Source organism: Oncorhynchus mykiss, chromosome 21 (assembly GCF_013265735.2).
Source record: "Oncorhynchus mykiss isolate Arlee chromosome 21, USDA_OmykA_1.1, whole genome shotgun sequence".
In the NCBI taxonomy this organism is placed as follows: domain Eukaryota; kingdom Metazoa; phylum Chordata; class Actinopteri; order Salmoniformes; family Salmonidae; genus Oncorhynchus; species Oncorhynchus mykiss.
The window spans coordinates 15,531,971-15,555,810 of record NC_048585.1 but is presented as its reverse complement, the minus strand read 5'-3'; the positions used below and the strand labels follow the sequence as shown (position 1 = coordinate 15,555,810).

At 45.2% G+C, this 23,840-nt stretch overlaps 1 protein-coding gene across 1 annotated transcript in view; it reads right to left on the bottom strand.

The window, feature by feature from the left end:
- The window catches only part of LOC110499821 (exocyst complex component 4), a 237,494-nt gene that overhangs the window by 144,227 nt on the left and 69,427 nt on the right, over window positions 1-23,840 (bottom strand). The window contains exons 8-9 of the mRNA XM_036957071.1: window positions 19,646-19,791; window positions 19,032-19,120 (exon numbers count right to left, since the gene is read on the bottom strand). Coding sequence (XP_036812966.1) covers window positions 19,032-19,120; window positions 19,646-19,791 — 235 coding nt within the window. The remainder of the gene's footprint in view (window positions 1-19,031; window positions 19,121-19,645; window positions 19,792-23,840) is intronic.

Sequence of the window (23,840 nt, the reverse complement as noted above, 5' to 3'; positions counted from 1 at the left end):
CCCTCCAGTACCCCTCCCACCACTACAACACGATCACTACATTATACAGGCCAGTCCCTCCAGTACCCCTCACACCACTACATTATACAGGACAGTCCCTCCAGTACCCCTCACACCACTATACCACTATCACTACATCATACAGGCCAGTCCCTCCAGTACCCCTCACACCACTATAACCACATCATACAGGCCAGTCCCTCCAGTACCCCTCACACCACTACATTATACAGGACAGTCCCTCCAGTACCCCTCACACCACTATAACACTATCACTACATTATACAGGCCAGTCCCTCCAGTACCCCTCACACCACTACAACACTATCACTACATTATACAGGCCAGTCCCTCCAGTACCCCTCCCACCACTACAACACTATCACTACATTATACAGGCCAGTCCCTCCAGTACCCCTCACACCACTACATTATACAGGCCAGTCCCTCCAGTACCCCTCACACCACTACAACACTATCACTACATTATACAGGCCAGTCCCTCCAGTACCCCTCACAACACTATAACACTATCACTACATCATACAGGCCAGTCCCTCCAGTACCCCTCCCACCACTACAACACTATCACCACATTCTACCGGCCAGTCCCTCCAGTACCCCTCACACCACTATACCACTATCACTACATTATACAGGCCAGTCCCTCCAGTACCCCTCACACCACTATAACCATATTATACAGGCAAATCCCTCCAATACCCCTCCCACCACTACACCTTACACATCTACAGTCACGACACCCAACACCTCCAGACAGACACCTGGAGAGAACACACACACACACCATATCAACACCATGGTGAACTTGCTTCTAACATACACACCTCCACAGATATACACCGCCTCGACAGCCTCCATCCCCCTCCCACGGCGCCCTCCACACACTCCGCAGCCCACATGCAATCAAGCCAGTCAGTGACTTAGTGAAATTGCATTAGCCACACTTTCCTGGGTTTGATTAGAAATGGTTTGATCCTGTGATGTATTCCGTCCGTGCCCGGATCTAGAGGGGAAAGGCAGGACGTGCAGTGCCTTCTCTAACACACTCCACGTCTCTTAAGGCCAGAGTGTGTGTGTGTTTTATAATACACAGGGACCAGAAGTGTGAAGGAAAAACAGTCCTAATCCCTCAGAGAGCGTGTGTGTGTAGCACAGCGTGTGTGTGTGTCTATACAAGTTTGTATGTACTGATACTGCAGCGTAACGGCCAAACACTCAAAATCATGAATTTACCAAGTGTGTGTACGAATGTGTGTGAACGTGTATGTGTTAGAATCTACCAAATACACAGACGGATGTCCAAACATTCATAATGCCTCGTTTAAAAGGTGTGTGTACGCCTCAGTGTGTCTGTGCATGATTGAAAGTGTTCATCTGTTTTAGTTGTCCTAGACAGAACACACAGAAGGCCCTCCAAACAGTGTGAGTCCACTGGTAACCCCTCAGGGAACAGGGTTAGAGGGAGCTTCCTTCTTTCTTACGGACGGAAGCGTGCGAGCCTCTGTGCGACTGTTTAGTGTGCATCTGTTCATCTGCCAGTGCCTGTGTGTGTATATGTGCTTGCAATGCCCGTGTGTGTATTGTACGAGTGCAACAGCCGGGGAAAAACCCAATCCAGGAACCCACCCAACCCAGTCAGTTGGCTGGTGCATAAGGTCTCCCTCCCTCCCTCCCCATAAGATCAGGCCAGTTCAATATTGCATGGACCTCCCGGTCGGCACCAGACTCCCCATTCCACCAAGTCCTCATGTTTGATTGGCTCCTAATGAGACGCTTCTATTATTAAAATTAATTTGAAGGGACAATATCTGTAAATTGAGTTGAATTAATTATTGAGTGTTGTAGCGCGCCTAGTGGCTCGGTTGACCCCCAGTTTTTATAATGAATACACAGCTGTCCCCCCCCCCCCCCCAATTTTTCTTTTTTTTCCTATTTAAAAAATACACAGCTGTCAAGTGCAGACTAAGATAATAAGTTGAGGTACCAGATGGTTATTCATTAATGTGGCTTATATTCACTTGGAGAGATGAGGGACTATTACAAACAAAGGGTATTTGGAGAGGCAAACTTTCAAGAGCTGACTAAAGTGAATGTCGTCACCCTGCAGTTCTATCCTCCTGCCATAGGGTGGCACTGTTCTGTTTTTCAGCGTCAGTACAACGGAATGACTGACGTGTGACCTAAAAGGCGGCCACAGCGTATGATTCAAATAATCAACTAACAGAGTCAGAGACAGCAGTGTGTTACCAGCAGACAGACAGCAGACGGACATCTCACAGATGGTGTGCAAAGCTGTCATCAAGGCAAAGGGTGGCTATTTGAAGAATCTCAAATATAAAATATATTTTTATTTGTTTAACACTTTTTTGGTTACTACATGACTCCATATGTGTTATTTCATAGTTTTGACGTCTTCACTATTATCCTACAATGTAGAAAATAGTAAAAATAAAGAAAAACCCTTGAATGAGTAGGTGTTCTAAAACTTTTGACAGGTAGTGTGCATATGAGGCAATCAAGTCAGAAGGGGAATATTCAGATTTTTATGTTTCTAATGTTAAAAGAGAGGACTGTTTGTTCTTCAGACCCACTGCTGAAGAGAGCCCACTGCTGTGGAACACTTCCAACCCTTACCTTGAGAATATCACTGCCTGGATTTAGGGATCGACTGGAACGGAGTTTGAGTCAGAGGAGTTTATTTCTCCAGATCAATTATCTCAGTCAGACTCCGGCCGGTACAGTTGTGAGTGTTGGAAAGATGGCAAGGTTTCATACCAGGAAAGCACTGACTTCTTAGTCTGCAGTGCTCAAAATGGAGAGAAGATTCCGCAGGCTAATCCAGGAGAGACAGTAGACATGCACTGTGACGGTACAAGGAGTGGCACCAACATGACAGTCAGATGGTTGCAGTACAAGGATGGCTAGTGCAGTCACATCAACTTCAATAGAGAGAACTTCAGCTTTTACAACTGTGGGGTACTGCAGGGACAGCGTTGTTTCTATCCAGACATTTGCTCTGACGCATAAGTATCAAATCAAATTTTATTGGTCACATACCGTACCAGTTGCCGTACCAGGCTGTGATACAGCCCGACAGGAGGCTCTCGATTGTGCATCTGTAAATGTTTGTCAGGGTTTTGGGTGACAAGCCAGATTTCTTCAGCCTCCTGAGGTTGAAGAGGCGCTGCTGCGCCTTCTTCACCACACTGTCTGTGTGGGTGGACCATTTCAGTTTGTCTGTGATGTATACGCCGATTAACTTAAAATGTTCCACCTTATCCACTGCTGACCCTTCGATGTGGATAAGGGGGTGCTCCCTCTGCTGTTTTCTGAAGTCCACGATCATCTCCTTCGTTTTGTTGACGTCGAGTGAGAGGTTGTTTTCCTGACACCATACTCTGAGGGCCCTCACCTCCTCCCTGTAGGCGGTTTCATCGTTGTTGGTAATCAAGCCCACTACTGTTGTGTCGTCTGCAAACTTGATGATCGAGTTAGAGGTGTGCATGGCCCCGCAGTCGTGAGTGAACAGGGAGTACAGGAGAGGGCTGAGCACACAACCTTGTAGGGCCCCAGTGTTGAGGATCAGTGAAGTGGAGATGTTGTATCTTACCTTCACCACCAGGGGGCGGCCAATCAGAAAGTCCAGGACCCAGTTGCACAGGGAAGGGTTGAGACCCAGGGCCTCCAGCTTGATGATGAGCTTGGAGGGTACTATGGTGTTGAATGCAGAGCTGTAGACAATGAACAGCATTCTTACATAGGTAGGGCAGTGTGCAGTGTGATGGCGATTGCGTCATCTGTGGACCTGTTGGGACAGTATGCAAACTGAAGTGGGTCTAGGGTGGTCGGTAAGGTGGCGGTGATGTGATCCTTGACTAGCCTCTCAAAGCACTTCATGATGACAGAAATGAGTGCTACGGGGCGGTAGTTATTTAGTATGAGTGTGTTCTTAGCTCAGTTGGAGAGGAGGCTGTACTGATCCCAATGGGACAGACTTTTGACCAGCCTTATACAGACAAACAGGCAGAGGTGAGGTCTTCAATCTAAGTAAAGAGTAATGGAAAGAAGGAGATATAATTGACTACAGCTCCTAGGGTGAAGAGCAATTCCATTATATCAGGGCTGTTATGTGTAGAAAAGAGCCCTTAACCTGTTAGAGCTCTAGGGGCGCTATTTCATTTTTGGATAAAAAACGTTCCCGTTTTAAGCGCGATATTTTGTCACGAAAAGATGCTCGACTATGCATATTCTTGACAGTTTTGGAAAGAAAACACTCTGAAGTTTCAGAATCTGCAAAGACTTTGTCTGTAAGTGCCAGAACTCATTCTACAGGCGAAACCAAGATGATGCATCACCCAGGAATTAGCAGAATTTCTGAAGCTCTGTTTTCCATTCTCTCCTTATATGGCTGTGATTGCGCAACGAATGAGCCTACACTTTCTGTCGTTCGCCCAAGGTCTTAGCAGCATTGTGACGTATTTGTAGGCATATCATTGGAAGATTGACCATAAGAGACTACATTTTCCAAGTGTCCGCCTGGTGTCCTGCGTCGAATTCGGTGCGCAATTGCCAGCTGCTTCTACTTTACCATTTGATTCAGGGGAGAAAGCATGTGTCCAAGAACGATGTATCAATGAAGAGATATGTGAAAAACACCTTGATGATTGATTCTAAACAACGTTTGCCATGTTTTCAGTCGATATTATGGAGTTAATTTGGAAAAAAGTTCGCGTTTTGAGGACTGAATTTTCGGATTTTTTTTGGTAGCCAAATGTGATGTATAAAACGGAGCTATTTCTAATACACAAGGAATCTTTTTGGAAAAACTGAGCATCTGCTATCTAACTGAGAGTATCCTCATTGAAAACATCAGAAGTTCTTCAAAGGTAAATGATTTTATTTGAAGGCTTTTATGTTTTTGTTAATGTTGCGTGCTGGATGCTAACGCTAATGCTAACGCTAAATGCTAACGCGAAATGCTAACGCTAGCTAGCTACTTTTACACAAATGATTGTTTTCCTATGGTTGAGAAGCATATTTTGAAAATCTGAGATGACAGTGTTGTTTACAAAAGGCTAAGCTTGAGAGATGGCATATTTATTTCATTTCATTTGCGATTTTCATAAATAGTTAACGTTGTGTTATGCTAATGAGCTTGCTGATAGATTTACACAATCCTGGATACAGGGGTTTTTTCATAGCTAAACGTGACGCAGAAAACGGAGCGATTTGTCCTAAACAAATAATCTTTCAGGAAAAACTGAACATTTGCTATCTGAGAGTCTCCTCATTGAAAACATCTGAAGTTCTTCAAAGGTAAATGATTTTATTTGAATGCTTTTCTGTTTTTTTGTGTAAATGTTGCCAGCTGAATGCTAATGCTAAATGCTACGTTAGCCATCAATACTGTTACACAAATGCTTGTTTTGCAATGGTTGAGAAGCATATTTTGAAAATCTGAGATGACAGTGTTGTTAACAAAAGGCTAAGCTTGAGAGCTAGCATATTTATTTCATTTCATTTGCGATTTTCATGAATAGTTAACGTTGCGTTATGGTAATGAGCTTGAGTCTGTATTCACGATCCCGGATCCGGGATGGGGAGATCAGAAAGGTTAACACCATTACATTAGCCTACTGAACCAGTGTACACATAGCAAGAGGGGTCACTAAGCTACCCTATCACCATAGGCATGGATATTCCCGGCATCGACTTATGAGAAAGGCCGTAAAATCTGATACAATGGCTAGCTTAGCATTGAAGCTAAGACAAGACACACTGCAGCCCAACCTAGTCATACTTCCCTATAGCAACATCCCAATCTCACTGCATTCTGAGGGGGAAATAAAAACAACAGCGCTCCAACTTCCAATCAAGGTTCTATATCAAACAGCTATCTTTACTCTGTGGCCTCCTGACTCAGGTTGTCACAGGGAGGCTGATGAAGGGGGCACAGCCGAGTTCACCACACTATTAATTGAACGCTGCAGGATAGAGGTGTGGGGGGTTTGAGAGGACATTGCTTTCTATTTTCTCTACGATGAAGCACCTCCTGCGTTCTGGCCGGAGTCGAGGGTTGAGGGGAGTTGGAGGTTTCAGAGGACGGGAGGTTCTCTCATCCCTCCCCTCTCTCCTTTTCTCTTCTCCAATCAACTTGGGCTAGATTAAAGGTAAACACGGCTGTGGCGGTGACAGCCTCCCTATGATGACAGGGCCCATGCTGATTAAAATTAGCCCAGAGTTGGGAAAACACCCCCCCCTTCTCTCCACCTCTCTTTATACCCATCTGTGATTAAGCCTCTGCTCTCTGTCAGCCATCACACCCCCTCCTTCCCCTCCTGCCTGCTGCCCTATCCCCTCCCTCCCACCAACACATCGTCCCTGTGTCTGTGTGTCTGACAAAATACAGGAGGAGCTCTCTCTTTCTCCTCATCTCTTCATCTCTATATTATTCCCTGACATCTGGATGAACCTGAAGATGGATCAACTGGAGACCCTACATTATACAATAATAAACATGAACATACATCTAATATCTACACCATCCAGTATATCTACAACCCTACTCATCCACTATCTAGATCATACTGTATATCTACTACCCTATTCACGGATGTCACATCGTGTAATTTCATTGTTACAAACGTTCTGATGCCTGACGCTATGAACGTTCTGATGCCTGACGCTATGAACGTTCTGATGCCTGACTCTATGAACGTTCTGATTCCTGACTCTATGAACGTTCTGATTCCTGACTCTATGAACGTTCTGATGCCTGACTTTATGGACGTTCTGATGCCTGACTCTATGGACGTTCTGATGCCTGACTCTATGGACGTTCTGATGCCTGACGCTATGGACGTTCTGATGCCTGACGCTATGGACGTTCTGATGCCTGACTCTATGGACGTTCTGATGCCTGACTCTATGGACGTTCTGATGCCTGACTCAATTATGCATTAGTTCAGTCTCTTATATAGTATAACTGTAACAATCTTATATTTTTCTAATTCTTTAGCACTAACTTCTTCAAAACATCCACAAGCTATCCACAAGCTAATCAGTGTCTGTCCCCAGCATCTAAACGACCCATCATCTCCCAAGCAGCCTGCTGAAGCCCCGTTACAGAGGAGAGGGGAACACTGACGTTATTATTACAACAAGCGCAGTGCATTTCCCGGCAAATCACCAGCTCCCAAACTCATTTCAACACTGAACTAATTCAATCACCTCCCACTGATGAGATCCTACAGCCTCCACTGGGCTTGATCTCCCAGAGCCCAGAGGGTGGGGAGAGATTTGATCTCCCAGAGCCCAGAGGGTGGGGAGACTGGAGAGAGCTTTGGTCTCCCAGTGCCCAGAAGGTGAGGAGACTGGAGAGAGCTTTGGTCTCCCAGTGCCCAGAAGGTGAGGAGACTGGAGAGAGCTTTGGTCTCCCAGTGCCCAGAAGGTGAGGAGACTGGGGAGAGGCAGAAAGACAATCAAAGACTAATGTTGTTTTAACCATTATCATCTGCCCACAGGAATCAGCCAATAGAACATGAAGCGCTCCTAACACAGGTATTATGACCGGAGGTTAGGGGGAAGTGGAATGCAGTTGCTGTTGAGGTGTGTGTGTGTGTGTGTGTGTGTGTGTGTGTGTGTGTGTGTGTGTTTCTCTATGACTTTATGTGGTGCTTTACGTTCAGTTTTTAAAAAATGAACAAAAAAATGCAACCTTTCTACTGTAATAGCCTGCCAAGTATCCAAAGAACCTTCCATTTCATCTTTCAAAACAACGATATCACCGAGGTGGTGTAGCAATTCAAAGGGCGAATGAAAAGGTGAAGGGAAAAGGTGTCATTTACTCCAAGACGTGCATTTCAGTATCAGGGACTGGAGCGTGAACCCGACACCACACCTGTGACTCATTTATGACATGTCATACAACACATCCAACCAGGATTGCTCCCCTCCATCTTGTATTATCACATTGTTCCAATACCTTCCACATGCTCCTTTTCAATCCACAATGGATCTTGGCTTCACAGGCCAATGCCTCACTACGGATAACTGTGCTACAAAAACCTACCGTAAAAATACTCTGCAGTTCAAACTGCTGATGTTGACAGACACATTGAGTAATGAGTAACCCTCTCCCTCCCTCAACTATGGTTCAACCAGCCCCCGTAGAGAAACTACTTAACTAGTCATATAACCCATACAGCTCAGTACTGGTGACTGATTAGTGAACGGTGACATACTAGTGCATTACATGGCATAAAGCCATGTGTCTATTGAGAACAAGCTGTTAATGAGTCTATACGGACCATCTTCTATCAAGTCAGCGGTCTACACTGGGCATCAAGTAGCCTGCTCCCAGATCTGTTTGCTGTATCGCCAATTCCTATGGTCATTGTTATGCTAAATTTTCACAGGAGTTGGCTATTCAGCAAAAACTGATCTGGGACCAGGCTAAGGGGAAAAGTAAGCAAATTTGTCAATTGAGTGGATAGCAAGCTCTTACCCAAAGTATCTATGCACTATTCAGATGCTTTCTGTTTTGCAGTGATTTAATTTGTAGAGGGGGAATGCGAGGAACAGAGAGTCTAAATGAGTTGGAGGAGTGGGGAAACAGCAGCGTAATTCAATTTCACATGTTTCTCTCCAAATGGAAGCTCTGCGGAGGAGATCATTGGTCCGCTGAATGTAAACGGATGGATGTTTGTGTGTGAGTGGGGCGGGGGGTGTACTGATGAAAAATCACAGAGGAACGAGGCTCCAATTAGTCTGACAAAGCTGTTTTATGGTCTAGTTTTGTATGTTTGTTGTAGTCTCTAGTTTGATATTAGTTTGATATTTCTAATAACTATTTTGTCAACTGTGTCTAATTAAGCAATAATGTGCAAGGAGGTGTGGTATATCGGCAATATACCACGGCTAAGGGCTGTTCTTAAGCACAACACAACGCAGAGAGCCTGGATACAGCCCTTAGCCATATACCACAACCCCCCCGAGGTGCCTTATTGCTATTATAAACTGGTTACCAACCTAATACAAACAGTAAAAAGTATTTTTTGGTCATACCTGTGGAATATGGTCTGATATACCACAGCTTTCAGCCAATCAGCATCCAGGAGCCAAGCTACCCGGTTTATAAACGCAATTAATCTGGTAACTACACTAAATTTTAACCATTAAAAAAAATAAAAATATATTTTATAAGCTATACCAATAAGTCGGGATCACTGATCAGGGCCCGTATTTTCAAATTGTTTCAGAGTAGCAGTGTTGAAATGAATAGATATGGCCAGCCACGCTGCTAATCAGAGAGACTTATCATTTCCAGCAATTAACTGCCTGTTTTAACATACCCAAGGCTCCAAACTGAAAGCTGCACAAGCAATATCAACCACAACAGCTTCTTAAATGTACGTCTTGTGTTTAACTGAGTACTACTCTCTATCTTTGAAGTCAGGGCATTTCTCTGTCACATAAAAAACAAATACTGTAACACAAACTGTTTATAAATGGCCATTTTAGTGGGGTCCTTTGAAATAATTTGACACAACAACATGGATCTCTGTGGCCTTTCAGAGACCGGCTTGACTGCCAATTGGCTGTGATAGTCCAAACACGGGCTGTGATAGTCCTAACACGGGCTGTGATGGTCCAAACACGGGCTGTGATGGTCCAAACACGGGCTGTGATGGTCCAAACACGGGCTGTGATGGTCCAAACACGGGCTGTGATGGTCCAAACACGGGCTGTGATGGTCCAAACACGGGCTGTGATGGTCCAAACACGGGCTGTGATGGTCCAAACACGGGCTGTGATGGTCCAAACACGGGCTGTGATGGTCCAAACACGGGCTGTGATGGTCCAAACACGGGCTGTGATGGTCCAAACACGGGCTGTGATGGTCCAAACACGGGCTGTGATGGTCCAAACACGGGCTGTGATAGTCCAAACACGGGCTGTGATAGTCCAAACACGGGCTGTGATAGTCCAAACACGGGCTGTGATGGTCCAAACACGGGCTGTGATGGTCCAAACACGGGCTGTGATGGTCCAAACACGGCTGTGATAGTCCAAACACAGGCTGTGATGGTCCAAACACAGGCTGTGATGGTCCAAACACAGGCTGTGATGGTCCAAACACGGGCTGTGATAGTCCAAACACGGGCTGTGTGGCTCCACTTCAGTAGCAATTCATTCATTGTTATTAAAGGAAGGGAGGTCTAGTCTAGGAGACACACAGCCATTAGCGTGTGCAAAGTACACAAAATAAGTGTGAATAGACAGAGACAGGCAGAAAGAGACAGGCAGGCAGAAAGAGACAGGCAGGCAGAAAGAGACAGGCAGAAAGAGACAGGCAGGCAGAAAGAGACAGGCAGAAAGAGACAGGCAGAAAGAGACAGGCAGGCAGAAAGAGACAGACACTAGTGTTGTAACACCATCATTTTAACTTGAATACCAGGTTGAGAAACACGAAACTCGATCCCATCACGATACGCGATACCATCACGATACGCGATACCATCACGATACGCGATACCATCACGATACCATCACGATACGCGATACCATCACGATACGCGATACGCGATACCATCACGATACGCGATATCATCACGATACGCGATACCATCGCGATACGCGATACCATCACGATACGCGATACCAAAACGATACGCGATACCATCACGATACGCGATACCAAAACGATACGCGATACCATCACGATACGCGATACCAAAACGACTCCACGGCAAAGAAAAGATGGCACATTAGCCAAAGTCACAGAAAGGCACTTAATCCAGACAGATATTTTGAGTTCATTATCATTATATTTTTTCTAAGACAGCAATGTATGCATTAATGAATCAATTATTCAATCATACAATCAATTAGTTTTTACATAACAACATACTGGTCATTTATTTGAATGGTAAATCTCTACTGATAATCTGGGTAAATCAAAATGTAGCCTAGGCCTGTTCACAATACAGGTGAAGGCATATTCAATAGGAGTGTGTGCATGCATTGAGTTATTGAGCTTGTTTTGGTTGATTTCATCAGGCTGCAGAGGAAAAACAATCTACTTCCTTTCCATTTGGGACTTGTTTTATTGTGCTGACCAACAACATTTGCATAGAAGAATAAATATTTTATTTTATAAAATCATTCACACACACACAGTGAGAGAGACGTGACTGAGGTGAGGGAAAAGAAGTCAATAAACACAATTTTTGGCAACGTCTATGTTTTTTTTATGTCAATCAGAGCCCCTTACGTGCTCTAGAACTATAAGGAGACATCAGTTGATAGACAGACTTGACAGGCATGGTGCTCTAGAACTATAAGGAGACATCAGTTGATAGACAGACTTGACAGGCATGGTGCTCTAGAGCTATAAGGAGACATCAGCTGATAGACAGACTTGACAGGCACGGTGCTCTAGAGCTATAAGGAGACATCAGCTGATAGACAGACTTGACAGGCACGGTGCTCTAGAGCTATAAGGAGATGTCAGCTGATGGACAGACTTGACAGGCACGGTGCTCTAGAGCTATAAGGAGACATCTGCTGATAGACAGACTTGACAGGCACGGTGCTCTAGAGCTATAAGGAGACATCTGCTGATAGACAGACTTGACAGGCACGGTGCTCTAGAGCTATAAGGAGACGTCTGCTGATAGACAGACTTGACAGGCATGGTGCTCTAGAGCTATAAGGAGACATCTGCTGATAGACAGACTTGACAGGCACGGTGCTCTAGAGCTATAAGGAGACATCTGCTGATAGACAGACTTGACAGGCACGGTGCTCTAGAGCTATAAGGAGACATCAGCTGATAGACAGACTTGACAGGCACGGTGCTCTAGAGCTATAAGGAGACATCTGCTGATAGACAGACTTGACAGGCACGGTGCTCTAGAGCTATAAGGAGACATCAGCTGATAGACAGACTTGACAGGCACGGTGCTCTAGAGCTATAAGGAGACATCTGCTGATAGACAGACTTGACAGGCACGGTGCTCTAGAGCTATAAGGAGACATCTGCTGATAGACAGACTTGACAGGCACGGTGCTCTAGAGCTATAAGGAGACATCTGCTGGGCTGATAGACTTGATCTCAATCAGTAGACGACGTGAGACACATTTAACAGAAACAAAACTTTTTTCATGTTCTAGTATCGAACAAGTACAGAAGTTTAGGTATACCGTGCAACACCCTCCCGCCTGTCCTTAGATAATTAGTCAGGCACACAATCACAAAGGACAGAGCCACGCTATCGTACATTCAGACCATGTGGATCAATCAATGCCTTAGTAAGGTCAAATGAAGAGAAAGAAGAATTAACGAGAGAAAGAGAGAGATCAGCAGACTCAACGAGAGAGAGGGTGAGCATGTACCCTCATTTTAATCCTCTAATAATTATTGACTTTTCTCCCGGGAAAGTTCAATTCCATTTCAGGTTCCATTTATGAATATGATAAATCCTAATTGGAAGGTCGGCAGAAGTCAAGGATCGATCGCTCAAATCAGTCAATGGCGTGGTTCCCCTTGAACACAGGGCACTGGAGGAGTACAGATAAGAGGAACGATCTTTATATTAAAAGATAACCGCTAGATTGAGGGGATTATCACCTTTTCATTTGTGATCTGGGAACATGAGGGTATGAAGAGGATGTATTTTCCCCAAATCCTGGTTGGAAGATTCTGGATTTCCTGCTTTTTCCCTCCTGATTCTGGATTTCCTGCTTTTTCCCTCCTGATTCTGGATTTCCTGCTCATTCCCTCCTGATTCTGGATTTCCTGCTCATTCCCTCCTAATTCTGGATTTCCTGCTCATTCCCTCCTAATTCTGGATTTCCTGCTCATTCCCTCCTGATTCTGGATTTCCTGCTCATTCCCTCCTGATTCTGGATTTCCTGCTTATTCCCTCCTGATTCTGGATTTCCTGCTTATTCCCTCCTGATTCAAGATTTCCTGCTTATTCCCTCCTGATTCTAGATGTCCTGCTCATTCCCTCCTGATTCTAGATGTCCTGCTCATTCCCTCCTGATTCTAGATTTCCTGCTCATTCCCTCCTGATTCTAGATTTCCTGCTCATTCCCTCCTGATTCTGGATTTCCTGCTCATTCCCTCCTGATTCTAGATTTCCTGCTCATTCCCTCCTGATTCTGGATTTCCTGCTCATTCCCTCCTGATTCTAGATTTCCTGCTCATTCCCTCCTGATTCTGGATTTCCTGCTTACTCCCTCCTGATTCTGGATTTCCTGCTTATTCCCTCCTGATTCAAGATTTCCTGCTCTTTCCCTCCTGATTATAGATTCCCTGCTCATTCCCTCCTGATTCTGGATTTCCTGCTTTTTCCCTCTTGATTCTGGATTTCCTGCTTATTCCCTCCTGATTCTGGATTTCCTGCTTATTCCCTCCTGATTCTAGATGTCCTGCTCATTCCCTCCTGATTCTGGATTTCCTGCTCATTCCCTCCTGATTCTAGATGTCCTGCTCATTCCCTCCTGATTCTGGATTTCCTGCTCATTCCCTCCTGATTCTGGATTTCCTGCTCATTCCCTCCTGATTCTGGATTTCCTGCTCAGTCCCTCCTGATTCTGGATTTCCTGCTCATTCCCTCCTGATTCTAGATTTCCTGCTCATTCCCTCCTGATTCTGGATTTCCTGCTCATTCCCTCCTGATTCTGGATTTCCTGCTCATTCCCTCCTGATTCTGGATTTCCTGCTCATTCCCTCCTGATTCTGGATTTCCTGCTTATTCCCCCCTGATTCCGGAAATCCTCCAACTGGGATTTCTAGAAAACCAGGAAATGTATTTAAATGTTCACAAAATGTTTCAAGCCTGTGTGTGATTGAGCTATAAGGTATTGGTTCTCTAGAAGCTGTTGGAGAGATATTATCAGACTAAAATGAGAGGTGTTCTTTGCTGTGGACTTCCATTACAGAACAGTCAGAACGGGGCTAATACTCATTGTCCGTCACAGCCCTCTTCCTCACCCCTCGACCCGACAGGCCTGACATAAGAGACATACAGGTGTATCAATCGGTGCAGCTGCATGGAGCTTATGCAGTACACAGATGCAAACACCCAGGCAGACATGCATACATAGTAACACACACACAAATGCATTAGTGCAACCCCCCCCCCCCCCCCCACACACACACACACACACACACACACACACACACACACACACACACACACACACCTCTCTCTCGCTACTTCCCCTCTTTCAGTCAGTGTTTCCATTTGCACCTCTCTCCCTCCCTATTGTGTGGCACAAATCAGTTTGACGGGACACACGGGTCCCGCTCCCTCGGAGCAGTCAGTCACTGTGCGCCTCTCCACTCCTCGTCCCCAGGGTAGCACGCTATTACGCAGAAACAACACCACTAATACACAGATTGCCTTTTCTCCTCTAGATAGACAGATACACACACACATATGCAGGCAGACATACTGTAGAGGGACACACACACAAACACAATAGGAATTAAGGGAGAAAGCAACTCATTGTGTAACTCAACTCAAGGTGGACTACTGTGGAGAGTCAAGTATTTTGTTTGACAACAAGCCATTTTGAAATTCAAAAAGGGAAATATGGCAGACAGGGGGATAGAAACGCGGGAAACAGAGTTGCGGGTCTATTATGACCGTGTCTGGGTGGGAGGGGAGGTCATACGGGGCAGGAGCGGAGGCTGATATACAAACCTTTGTGTTTGGATCATGGTGTAGTTGTCATTTCAACACTGCCTGCCCTGGGGTAAGGTAATAAATACAGCTCTGTTCTGTTGCTGCGCTGACTAAAACAACTCAAAAAGGTGTAGTCTAACAAAAACGTAACGTGGTTATTGAGAAATATCTTAGAAATGGCAATGATGACCACCCTGCTCGCTCTCTCCCAACCGGCACTTTGGAGGAGAAAATAAAAACAGGGAAGGAAATAGCAATTGCCTGCATTCAGGGCCATGATAACAAATCTGTACCTTGGAAGTGGTTTCCCTGTTCCCATCATTTATTCATGGAGTCGGGAGTGGATGGAATGAAAAGGTCTCTGTACTATGATTCTAGACTAGAAAGAGAGAGCCTCTATATTATGATTCTAGACTAGAAAGAGAGAGCCTCTCTATATTATGATTCTAGACTAGAAAGAGAGAGCCTCTCTATAGTATGATTCTAGACCAAAAAAGAGAGAGCCTCTTTATATTATGATTCTAAACCAGAAAGCGAGAGCCTCTCTATATTATGATTCTAGACTAGAAAGCGAGAGCCTCTCTATATTATGATTCTAGACCAGAAAGAGAAAGCCTATCTATATTATGATTCTAGACTAGAAAGCGAGAGCCTCTCTATAGTATGATTCTAGACCAAAAAAGAGAGAGCCTCTTTATATTATGATTCTAGACCAGAAAGAGAAAGCCTCTCTATATTATGATTCTAGACGAGAAAGAGAGAGCCTCTCTATATTATGATTCTAGACTAGAAAGAGAAAGCCTCTCTATATTATGATTCTAGACGAGAAAGAGAGAGCCTCTCTATATTATGATTATAGACCAGAAAGAGAGAGCCTCTTTGTTCAAAGAGCTAGCTAGAGGGAGATTAAACATACAGGGACATGTCTCCTGCCTTCCCTCTGTCTCTCACACAAAGGGACACACCGATGCCCATTGATACAAACCCACACCCACCCAGCTGTGGGTCCATATGTAACTATAATGAAGCCTTTAGATGAAGCTGTGGATTAATGGAAGCATATGCGGTGTGCTTCATTGGAGAGCCGATGTAATTAAGCTTCCTAAGCTCTGGGTGTGTGTTTGTAATGAGGGAGACGCAAGGGCCCCTTCACACACACACAGACACACACACACGCACGAACACCCCTGAGAGACACTGTTTGTTAAGGATATGTAACAGAATGTACCATCTCCCTCAGGTAAAGAGACAAAGAACAAACAGTCCACCATCCACAGCTAGTAGTACTACACTCCTTTCACTGCAGAGTAGTACAGCCCTTAATTATCATGGGAAACACAGCTAGTAGTACTACACTCCTGTCACTGCAGAGTAGTACAGCCCTTAATTATCATGGGAAACACAGCTAGTAGTACTACACTCCTGTCACTGCAGAGTAGTACAGCCCTTAATTATCATGGGAAACACAGCTAGTAGTACTACACTCCTGTCACTGCAGAGAAGTACAGCCCTTAATTATCATGGGAAACACAGCTAGTAGTACTACACTCCTGTCACTACAGAGTAGTACAGCCCTTAATTATCATGGGAAACACAGCTAGTAGTACTACACTCCTGTCACTGCAGAGTAGTACAGCCCTTAATTATCATGGGAAACACAGCTAGTAGTACTACACTCCTGTCACTGCAGAGAAGTACAGCCCTTAATTATCATGGGAAACACAGCTAGTAGTACTACACTCCTGTCACTGCAGAGTAGTACAGCCCTTATTTTTGTTTCATCAGACGAGAGGACATTTCTCCAAAAGTACGATCTTTGTCCCCATGTGCAGTTGCAAACCGTAGTCTGGCTTTTTTATGGCGGTTTTGGAGCAGTGGCTTCTTCCTTGCTGAGCGGCCTGTCAGGTTATGTCGATATAGGACTCGTTTCACTGTGAATATAGATACTTTTGTACCTGTTACCTCCAGCATCTTCACAAGGTCCTTTGCTGTTGTTCTGGGATTTATTTGCACTTCTCGCACCAAATTACGTTCATCTCTTGGAGACAGAACTTGTCTCCTTCCTGAGCGCTATGACAGCTGCGTGGTCCCATGGTGTTTATACTTGCGTACTATTGTTTGTACAGATGAATGTGGTACCTTGGGGTGTTTGGAAATTGCTCCCAAGGATGAACCAGACTTGTGGAGGTCTACAATTCTTCTGAGGTCTTTATTTTGATTTATTTTGATTTTCCCATGATGTCAAGCAAAGAGGGACTGAGTTTGAAGGTAGGCCTTGAACTTCATCCACAGATACACCTCCAATTGACTCAAATGATGTCAATTAGCCTATCAGAAGCTTCTAAAGCCATGACATCATTTTCTGGAATTTTCCAAGCTGTTTAAAGGTACAGTCAACTTAGTGTATGTATACTACTGACCCACTAGAATTGTGATACAGTGAATTATAAGTGAAATATTTAGCTAGCAACAGCAAGCTAGCTAAATAGGACAAATTAGCTAGCGAACTAAATTGCCATAAATGTTTAATGCTTTTCGACCAGTCCCCATATTAATATAATTGGTTCAGAGTTTGTTTTGATATTTTAACCTGCATGTCGTGATCGTGTTTGGTGTGGGGAGGACAAAATACATTTATACACGATGGCACACGATGGCACACGATGGCACACGATGGCACACGATGGCACACGCGCGCAGCCGGTTTGGGTTCTGTGTAAGTGTATGTAAACTTCCGACTTCAACTGTCGCAATCCACGGCCACGTGTCTGTAGGAGCTAACCATTTTCATGAACAGGGTGGTGTACCTAATAAACTGTGTAGATTTAGTTAGATTTGATTATTGGATCTCTTAACATCACACTCCAACCAACTGAGCCAGCTGCACTATCAAACTGGCATCAGCCAATAGAGAAAGTGTACTGGTGATGGTTGACTGTGTGAATGGATTACTGTGTATCGAGGGGAGATCTTATGTCTAGTAGAGAAAATACTGCTCTCTTTAAGTGTTGGACAATCCCTTGGCCAGGCTCATGCAACATCTCTCAATCTCTGTTCTACAGTCAGCTTCATTTAAAAAAGAGATTGACCGTTGTCTCAAAGTCTCTACATGTTTTTCTCATTATAATGTATTCCTTCAGAAATCACTGAATGGCTTCTACATACAGTGGTGTGATGATAATTACTTTTAACACCCCCTCCCTTCATCCAAGTCGATTGATTTAACTTTTCTAAATCATTTGATTCCTTGAATCTCTCCCTGTCATTCAGGTCCTAAGCAGTCTGCCCGAGCTAAGAACCCGAGCTAAGAACCCGAGCTAAGAACCCGAGCTAAGAACCCGAGCTAAGAACCCGAGCTAAGCACTGTGACAGCAGAAATGAAAGGCAGAGGAATCTCATCTTCGTTTGACGCTGCCAGGCATTCAACCACCAGCCCAAATGTTGTTTTATTATCTTTGTCACATCTGAGCTACCGAGGGGTAAAAGGGGGGTAAGGACAAAAGTTGGAGGCTATTTGGAACACATTTTTTAAAGGAAATGTTAATCTGGACTTTTCGAACGGGGCGATCATTTTGTGTATGGAGCCTGTATGCCAGGTTAGTGTTGACTGGCGTTTCCTATCAAAAATTAAATCATACCTCGAGGCCTGCGAGGGAGGGTCGTTGAGATGTTTCACCTGCTCAATGCTAAACAGGTGACACTTAGCATTGCTGTGACTCACCTTAAAGTTTGCTCGAAATGCAATCATGGAAATTGTGACATATGACCGATTATGCAGGATTTGAAAATAATTCTCTCTCGGAACCCCTCCTCCTTTCGACGACCTCTATCTCTCTTCCAACATGCCGCTCACTTCCATTTTACACACAGGCAATGTCTCGGAGGAACGGGGTTTGAAAAAAACGATGAAACAAGCAGGCAAACAGTGCTGTCAGGCGCCGCTGATTGAAACCACAAGGTCATCGCAGAGTGAGGGAGCAAGGGGAGAGAAACGAGACACTGTGGAACAGTGAGACTCTCCAGGGACTCACTCTCCAATCTCCCCCTCGCTGTCTGTCTGTGCGAGTGTGTCTGTGTGCGCGTGTGTACCTGGCGAGCGCAGGACTCTGTTATAGTGTTGAGCTTGAGGTGCAACACCTCAAGTTTTGGCACCTCCCTTGTTCTACTCCATCCCAGCTCTGTACCTCTCCACACTCCTCCCTCCTTCCTTCCTTCCTTCCTTCCCTCCCTCCCTCCCTCCCTCCCTCCCTCCCTCCCTCCCTCCCTCCCTCCCTCCCTCCCTCCCTCCCTCCCTCCCTCCCTTACCTTGTAGTTCTCCACTCTTGCTGTACAGCTCTCTCCTCTGTTCCCTCAGGTATGCACTCATGCTGATGGCGTGAGACGACGACTCAAACCTGGAAGAGAGAAACACACATTCACTCTAGCCTGGTCCCAGATCTGTTTCTGCTGTCTTGCCAACTCCTATGGTCATTGTCACGCCTTAGCCACACAGATCAGGGACTAGACTACTGTCACTCCTACTCAGAGACACAGTGCTCACACTACAGAGGTCAGCAGTTAACACCTGGAGATACTACTACAGGTCTGCCTTGTGGTTGGGGTACATAACGTAAAATGGCTTTGGCTAAGTCTGTATGCTCCATGTGTAAAGTTGCATGGTTTTGAAATGGTTCCAGTTAGACACTGCAACAACGTGAATCAGCACACTAATACTATAGACATCCCTACTGTACAGTAACTTGGTTCTGTTAGGGTTCTGAGGTGTAGGGGACATTGTCCCCTTTTCCTTGACTAAAAAGCACTTTCAAAGGACAATCTCCATCAAGTCAAGCATGTTTTATAGTACAGAAGTAGGCTTAATCTAGGTCTGGTAAAACAGTCCCTCAATGCTCAAGTGTTTTAGACTGTCGGTGTCTTACTTGAAGAGGGACTGCTTGGCACGTTGGGGTTTCTTCTTGGCGAAGAAGGCTGCGAACTCGCTGCCGGTGCTGGCGTAGGTGAGCTGGGCAGAGGGCTCGGCAGCACTTCTAGTGTTCTTCACATCCAGGTAGTCCATCAACAGAACCTACAGAACATTGACATTTCAGTCATTTAGCAAAGGCTTGTGCACTTACTTAGATTTAGCAGACGCTCTGGGAGCGACTTCCAACAAATGCATTCCACTAAGTTAAGTAAAACAATATATATTACATGTCATCAATGACAACTCACTGACAGAGGGCTCAAGTTAGGATTCATGCAAAGGAGTGGAGTATAGAGCAACAGCCATCACTGTGAATGGTGACAGTCTGGTCTAATCTACGATCCTCCCAAGAACACACCACACAACAGCCATCACTGTGAATGGTGACAGTCTGGTCTAATCTATGATCCTCCCAAGAACACACCACACAACAGCCATCACTGTGAATGGTGACAGTCTGGTCTAATCTACGATCCTCCCAAGAACACACCACACAACAGCCATCACTGTGAATGGTGACAGTCTGGTCTAATCTACGATCCTCCCAAGAACACACCACACAACAGCCATCACTGTGAATGGTGACAGTCTGGTCTAATCTACGATCCTCCCAAGAACACACCACACAACAGCCATCACTGTGAATGGTGACAGTCTGGTCTAATCTACGATCCTACCAAGAACACACCACACAACAGCCATCACTGTGAATGGTGACAGTCTGGTCTAATCTACGATCCTCCCAAGAACACACCACACAACTAATGTACCTATTATAATGTCAGTTCATGTATGTAATAGCATTATGTCATATAATACATTGAACATAAGGAATTATGTTGTCAGCAGAACAACGATCTATAACTGATTATGTCATCGAGGTTAATACAACAATCCACGAAAGAGTTCCGGCGAGTCATCAAAATATCTCATCCCCCATTTCTTAGTCCGTCTGCATATTTAAAACCCACTCCATCCTTGTCTCATCAACGCTCATAAATACCTTATACAGATCTAACAACAGCCCCAGACTGACAGATATTGAAGATGTCGGGTAAGGAAGTTAACTTTCCTGGTTGTCTTCTCCCAGTATCTCCCCATCTCTTTCTCTCTCTCCAGGACTACATATGTTCTAAATTAGCCTCCCATTCCTAATGGCTTCATCATTTAGCAGGGCCATTTAGCCCCTGTCGTTCTAATTCTGACCCACGTCGTGGCGGGGCGGCCCAAAGTGGGGCGAGAGTAATGGTGGAGCAGATGGAAACACAGTCGCCCTCTAATGATGTCATTACTGCTGGAGAAAAGACCCCCGTCACCACGGAGGGAAGACTTCAGCACACACACTGGTGTGAGCAAACTGGCATGTACACACAGACACCTACCGCCCCTCCCCTGACAACACACACACCTACCCAGCCCCTCCCCTGACAACACACACACCTACCCACTACACAGACACCTACCCAGCCCCTCCCCTGACAACACACGCCGACCCACTACACAGACACACACACCTACCTACCCAGCCCCTCCCCTGAAAACACACACACCTACCCAGCCCCTCCCCTGACAACACACACGCCGACCCACTACACAGACACACACACCTACCCAGCCCCTCCCCTGACAACACACACGCCGACCCACTACACAGACATACACACCTACCCAGCCCCTCCCCTGACAACACACACACCTACCAGCCCCTCCACTGACAACACACATGCCGACTCACTACACAGACACACACACCTACCTACCCAGCCCCTCCCCTGACAACACACACACCTACCAGCCCCTCCCCTGACAACACACACACCGACCCACTACACAGACACACTTTTTCCCTTCTCTCCCCCTCTGGAAGCCATCACTCAGGCCCCCCTGCGCTCTAGCGACACCGTGCAAGCCTAGCAGAGAGCGCTAATCCTGTCAGTGTATTAATTACTAATGACCATGTGATCTGCTGATGGAGCGCGGCCCACTACCTAACCCGGGAGACTTAATTAAATGCCGGCGTTAGGCTGATGAAGGGGCTCCGACCCTAATATATTGCATTAGAGGGAGTAAACCTGAAGCAATTAACCACACCAATAGGACCGACAGACGGCCAGAAGGAAGGAAGGAAGGAAGGAAGGAAGGAAGGAAGGAAGGAAGGAAGGAAGGAAGGAAGGAAGGAAGGAAGGAAGGAAGGAAGGAAGGAAGGAAGGAAGGAAGGAAGGAAGGAAGGAAGGAAGGACAGAGGGAGAGGGTATGAACAGGACAGATGAGAGAGGGGGAAATGAGAATAAGCGATATCCTCTGGGAGGTAAAGTTTGAAAGGAGATCAGATGGTGGTGGTTTCCCCTGACTTGCTAGGAGTATCACAGATTATTGTGAAATAGAGACATTTATTTTTGGACATTCATGACAGGCACACAAACGTTTGTTTACCTTTTCTTTATATATAGAGTGCATTTCAATCACAGATAAAAACAGCGGGTAACTTAAGACAGAAAGGACAGGTGGGAGGTTAGTCTGGGAGGACGGGTGGCCGTATAATGGGAGTGTCTAGCAGCCCAAACAAATCACGTTATGAACAACTTCCTACTTTTTAACTACTTAGCTAGCATGTTACCTAATCCTAACCTTAACCCCTAGTCCAGCTAACGTTAGCTACCTAGCTAGCCTGGCTAACATTAGCTGACAAGCTAACTTAAGACAATAAATTGGGATTTGTGTAATATACACAGATGTGTTATGTAGAAAGAAAATAATGTAATAATACACAGAAAGTGCGTTATGAAGAAAATAAAATGAAATGACCTCTCTGAAGACGACATCAAATCAAATGTATGGTATGAGACTGGACAGACTTCTGCAAACAGACTGCTGCAAACTCCATCTCAAAGCACAATGGATATAGAGGAGACAACGCCTCTGAAATGTCCATTTATGTTGCAAGAGTGGGGGTTATTATATGAATCCTTGCATTGAACATGCTATATTGCTGAGTCTGTAGGTGGGTGGCTTTTGGGAGGGTTTAAAAATATTTACTTCCACCTGATAAACTTGCCCATTGAAAATGTCAATAAAAAGTTACTGTGACAGAAATAATTGTGTAAATTGTGCAAAGTACTGACAGAAATATGTCAAGTTTAGCTGTGTAAGTTTTTGGCAGCTGAGCCCCTACAGCAGTGTCTTGGAAAACCCCTCCAACACTTTGCCAAAGTCTCTGTTGCCTAGGCAACGGGTGGACTGTCGGTCATCCATGACTTGGTTATTTTACACTGAACACCTCAACAGACAAGTGATGCTATCATACTCAATACTTAACAACATTTTCACGAAATAGATAGGCTTTCAACTTACTCTGTAAAGTTCTGGAAATAAAAGTTAGCAAAATGAGAAGGAGTAAAGAGCAACCAACAGCTTCTCCAGGTTAATCCAGTCAAGACAGGCACTGTTACATGGGAAGATAAATAACGCTTTGGCTGCTACAAGTTATCTGGTCTTGGCTGTAGTGGAGTTGCCTTGGTTACTGCAACTGTTCCTTCCTCTACCTGCTCTACCATTTCACTGGCCCTCCAAAATGTAAGGAACATGTATTTCAAATAGCCGGATACCCGACAAAAATGTCAATTGTGAAATGATTTCAAACCCCCAACCCGAGTGCGTGTGCATGCGTGCATGTGTGTGTGTGCATAAATGCCCAGACGGGCGGTAGTTTTGTTTGTTTGATGGTAACTGTGGTGTGTGTGTGTAGGAGAGAGGTGTTTTGGGCATTAGGATCAAGGTGCGATACGGGGCACTCATGTGATTCAAATCACCTTTATTCCAGCAACAATAACATCTCATTCCAAACACCTTTCTCCTCAAACATATTCGGTCTTATTACCATCAACTTTAAATGGCCAGGTAGACGCCTCATTACCCTAACAGACCTCACAGAGGCAAAGAGACAAGGATGGGAAGGTTGGCTGAGAGAATGATCGGGAGAGCAGAGGAGAGAATGCTCGGGAGAGCGGAGGAGAGAATGCTCGGGAGAGCAGAGGAGAGAATGCGCGGGAGAGCAGAGGAGAGAATGCTAGGGAGAACGGAGGAGAGAATGCTCGGGAGAGCAGAGAGAATGCTCGGGAGAACAGAGGAGAGAATGCTAGGGAGAACAGAGG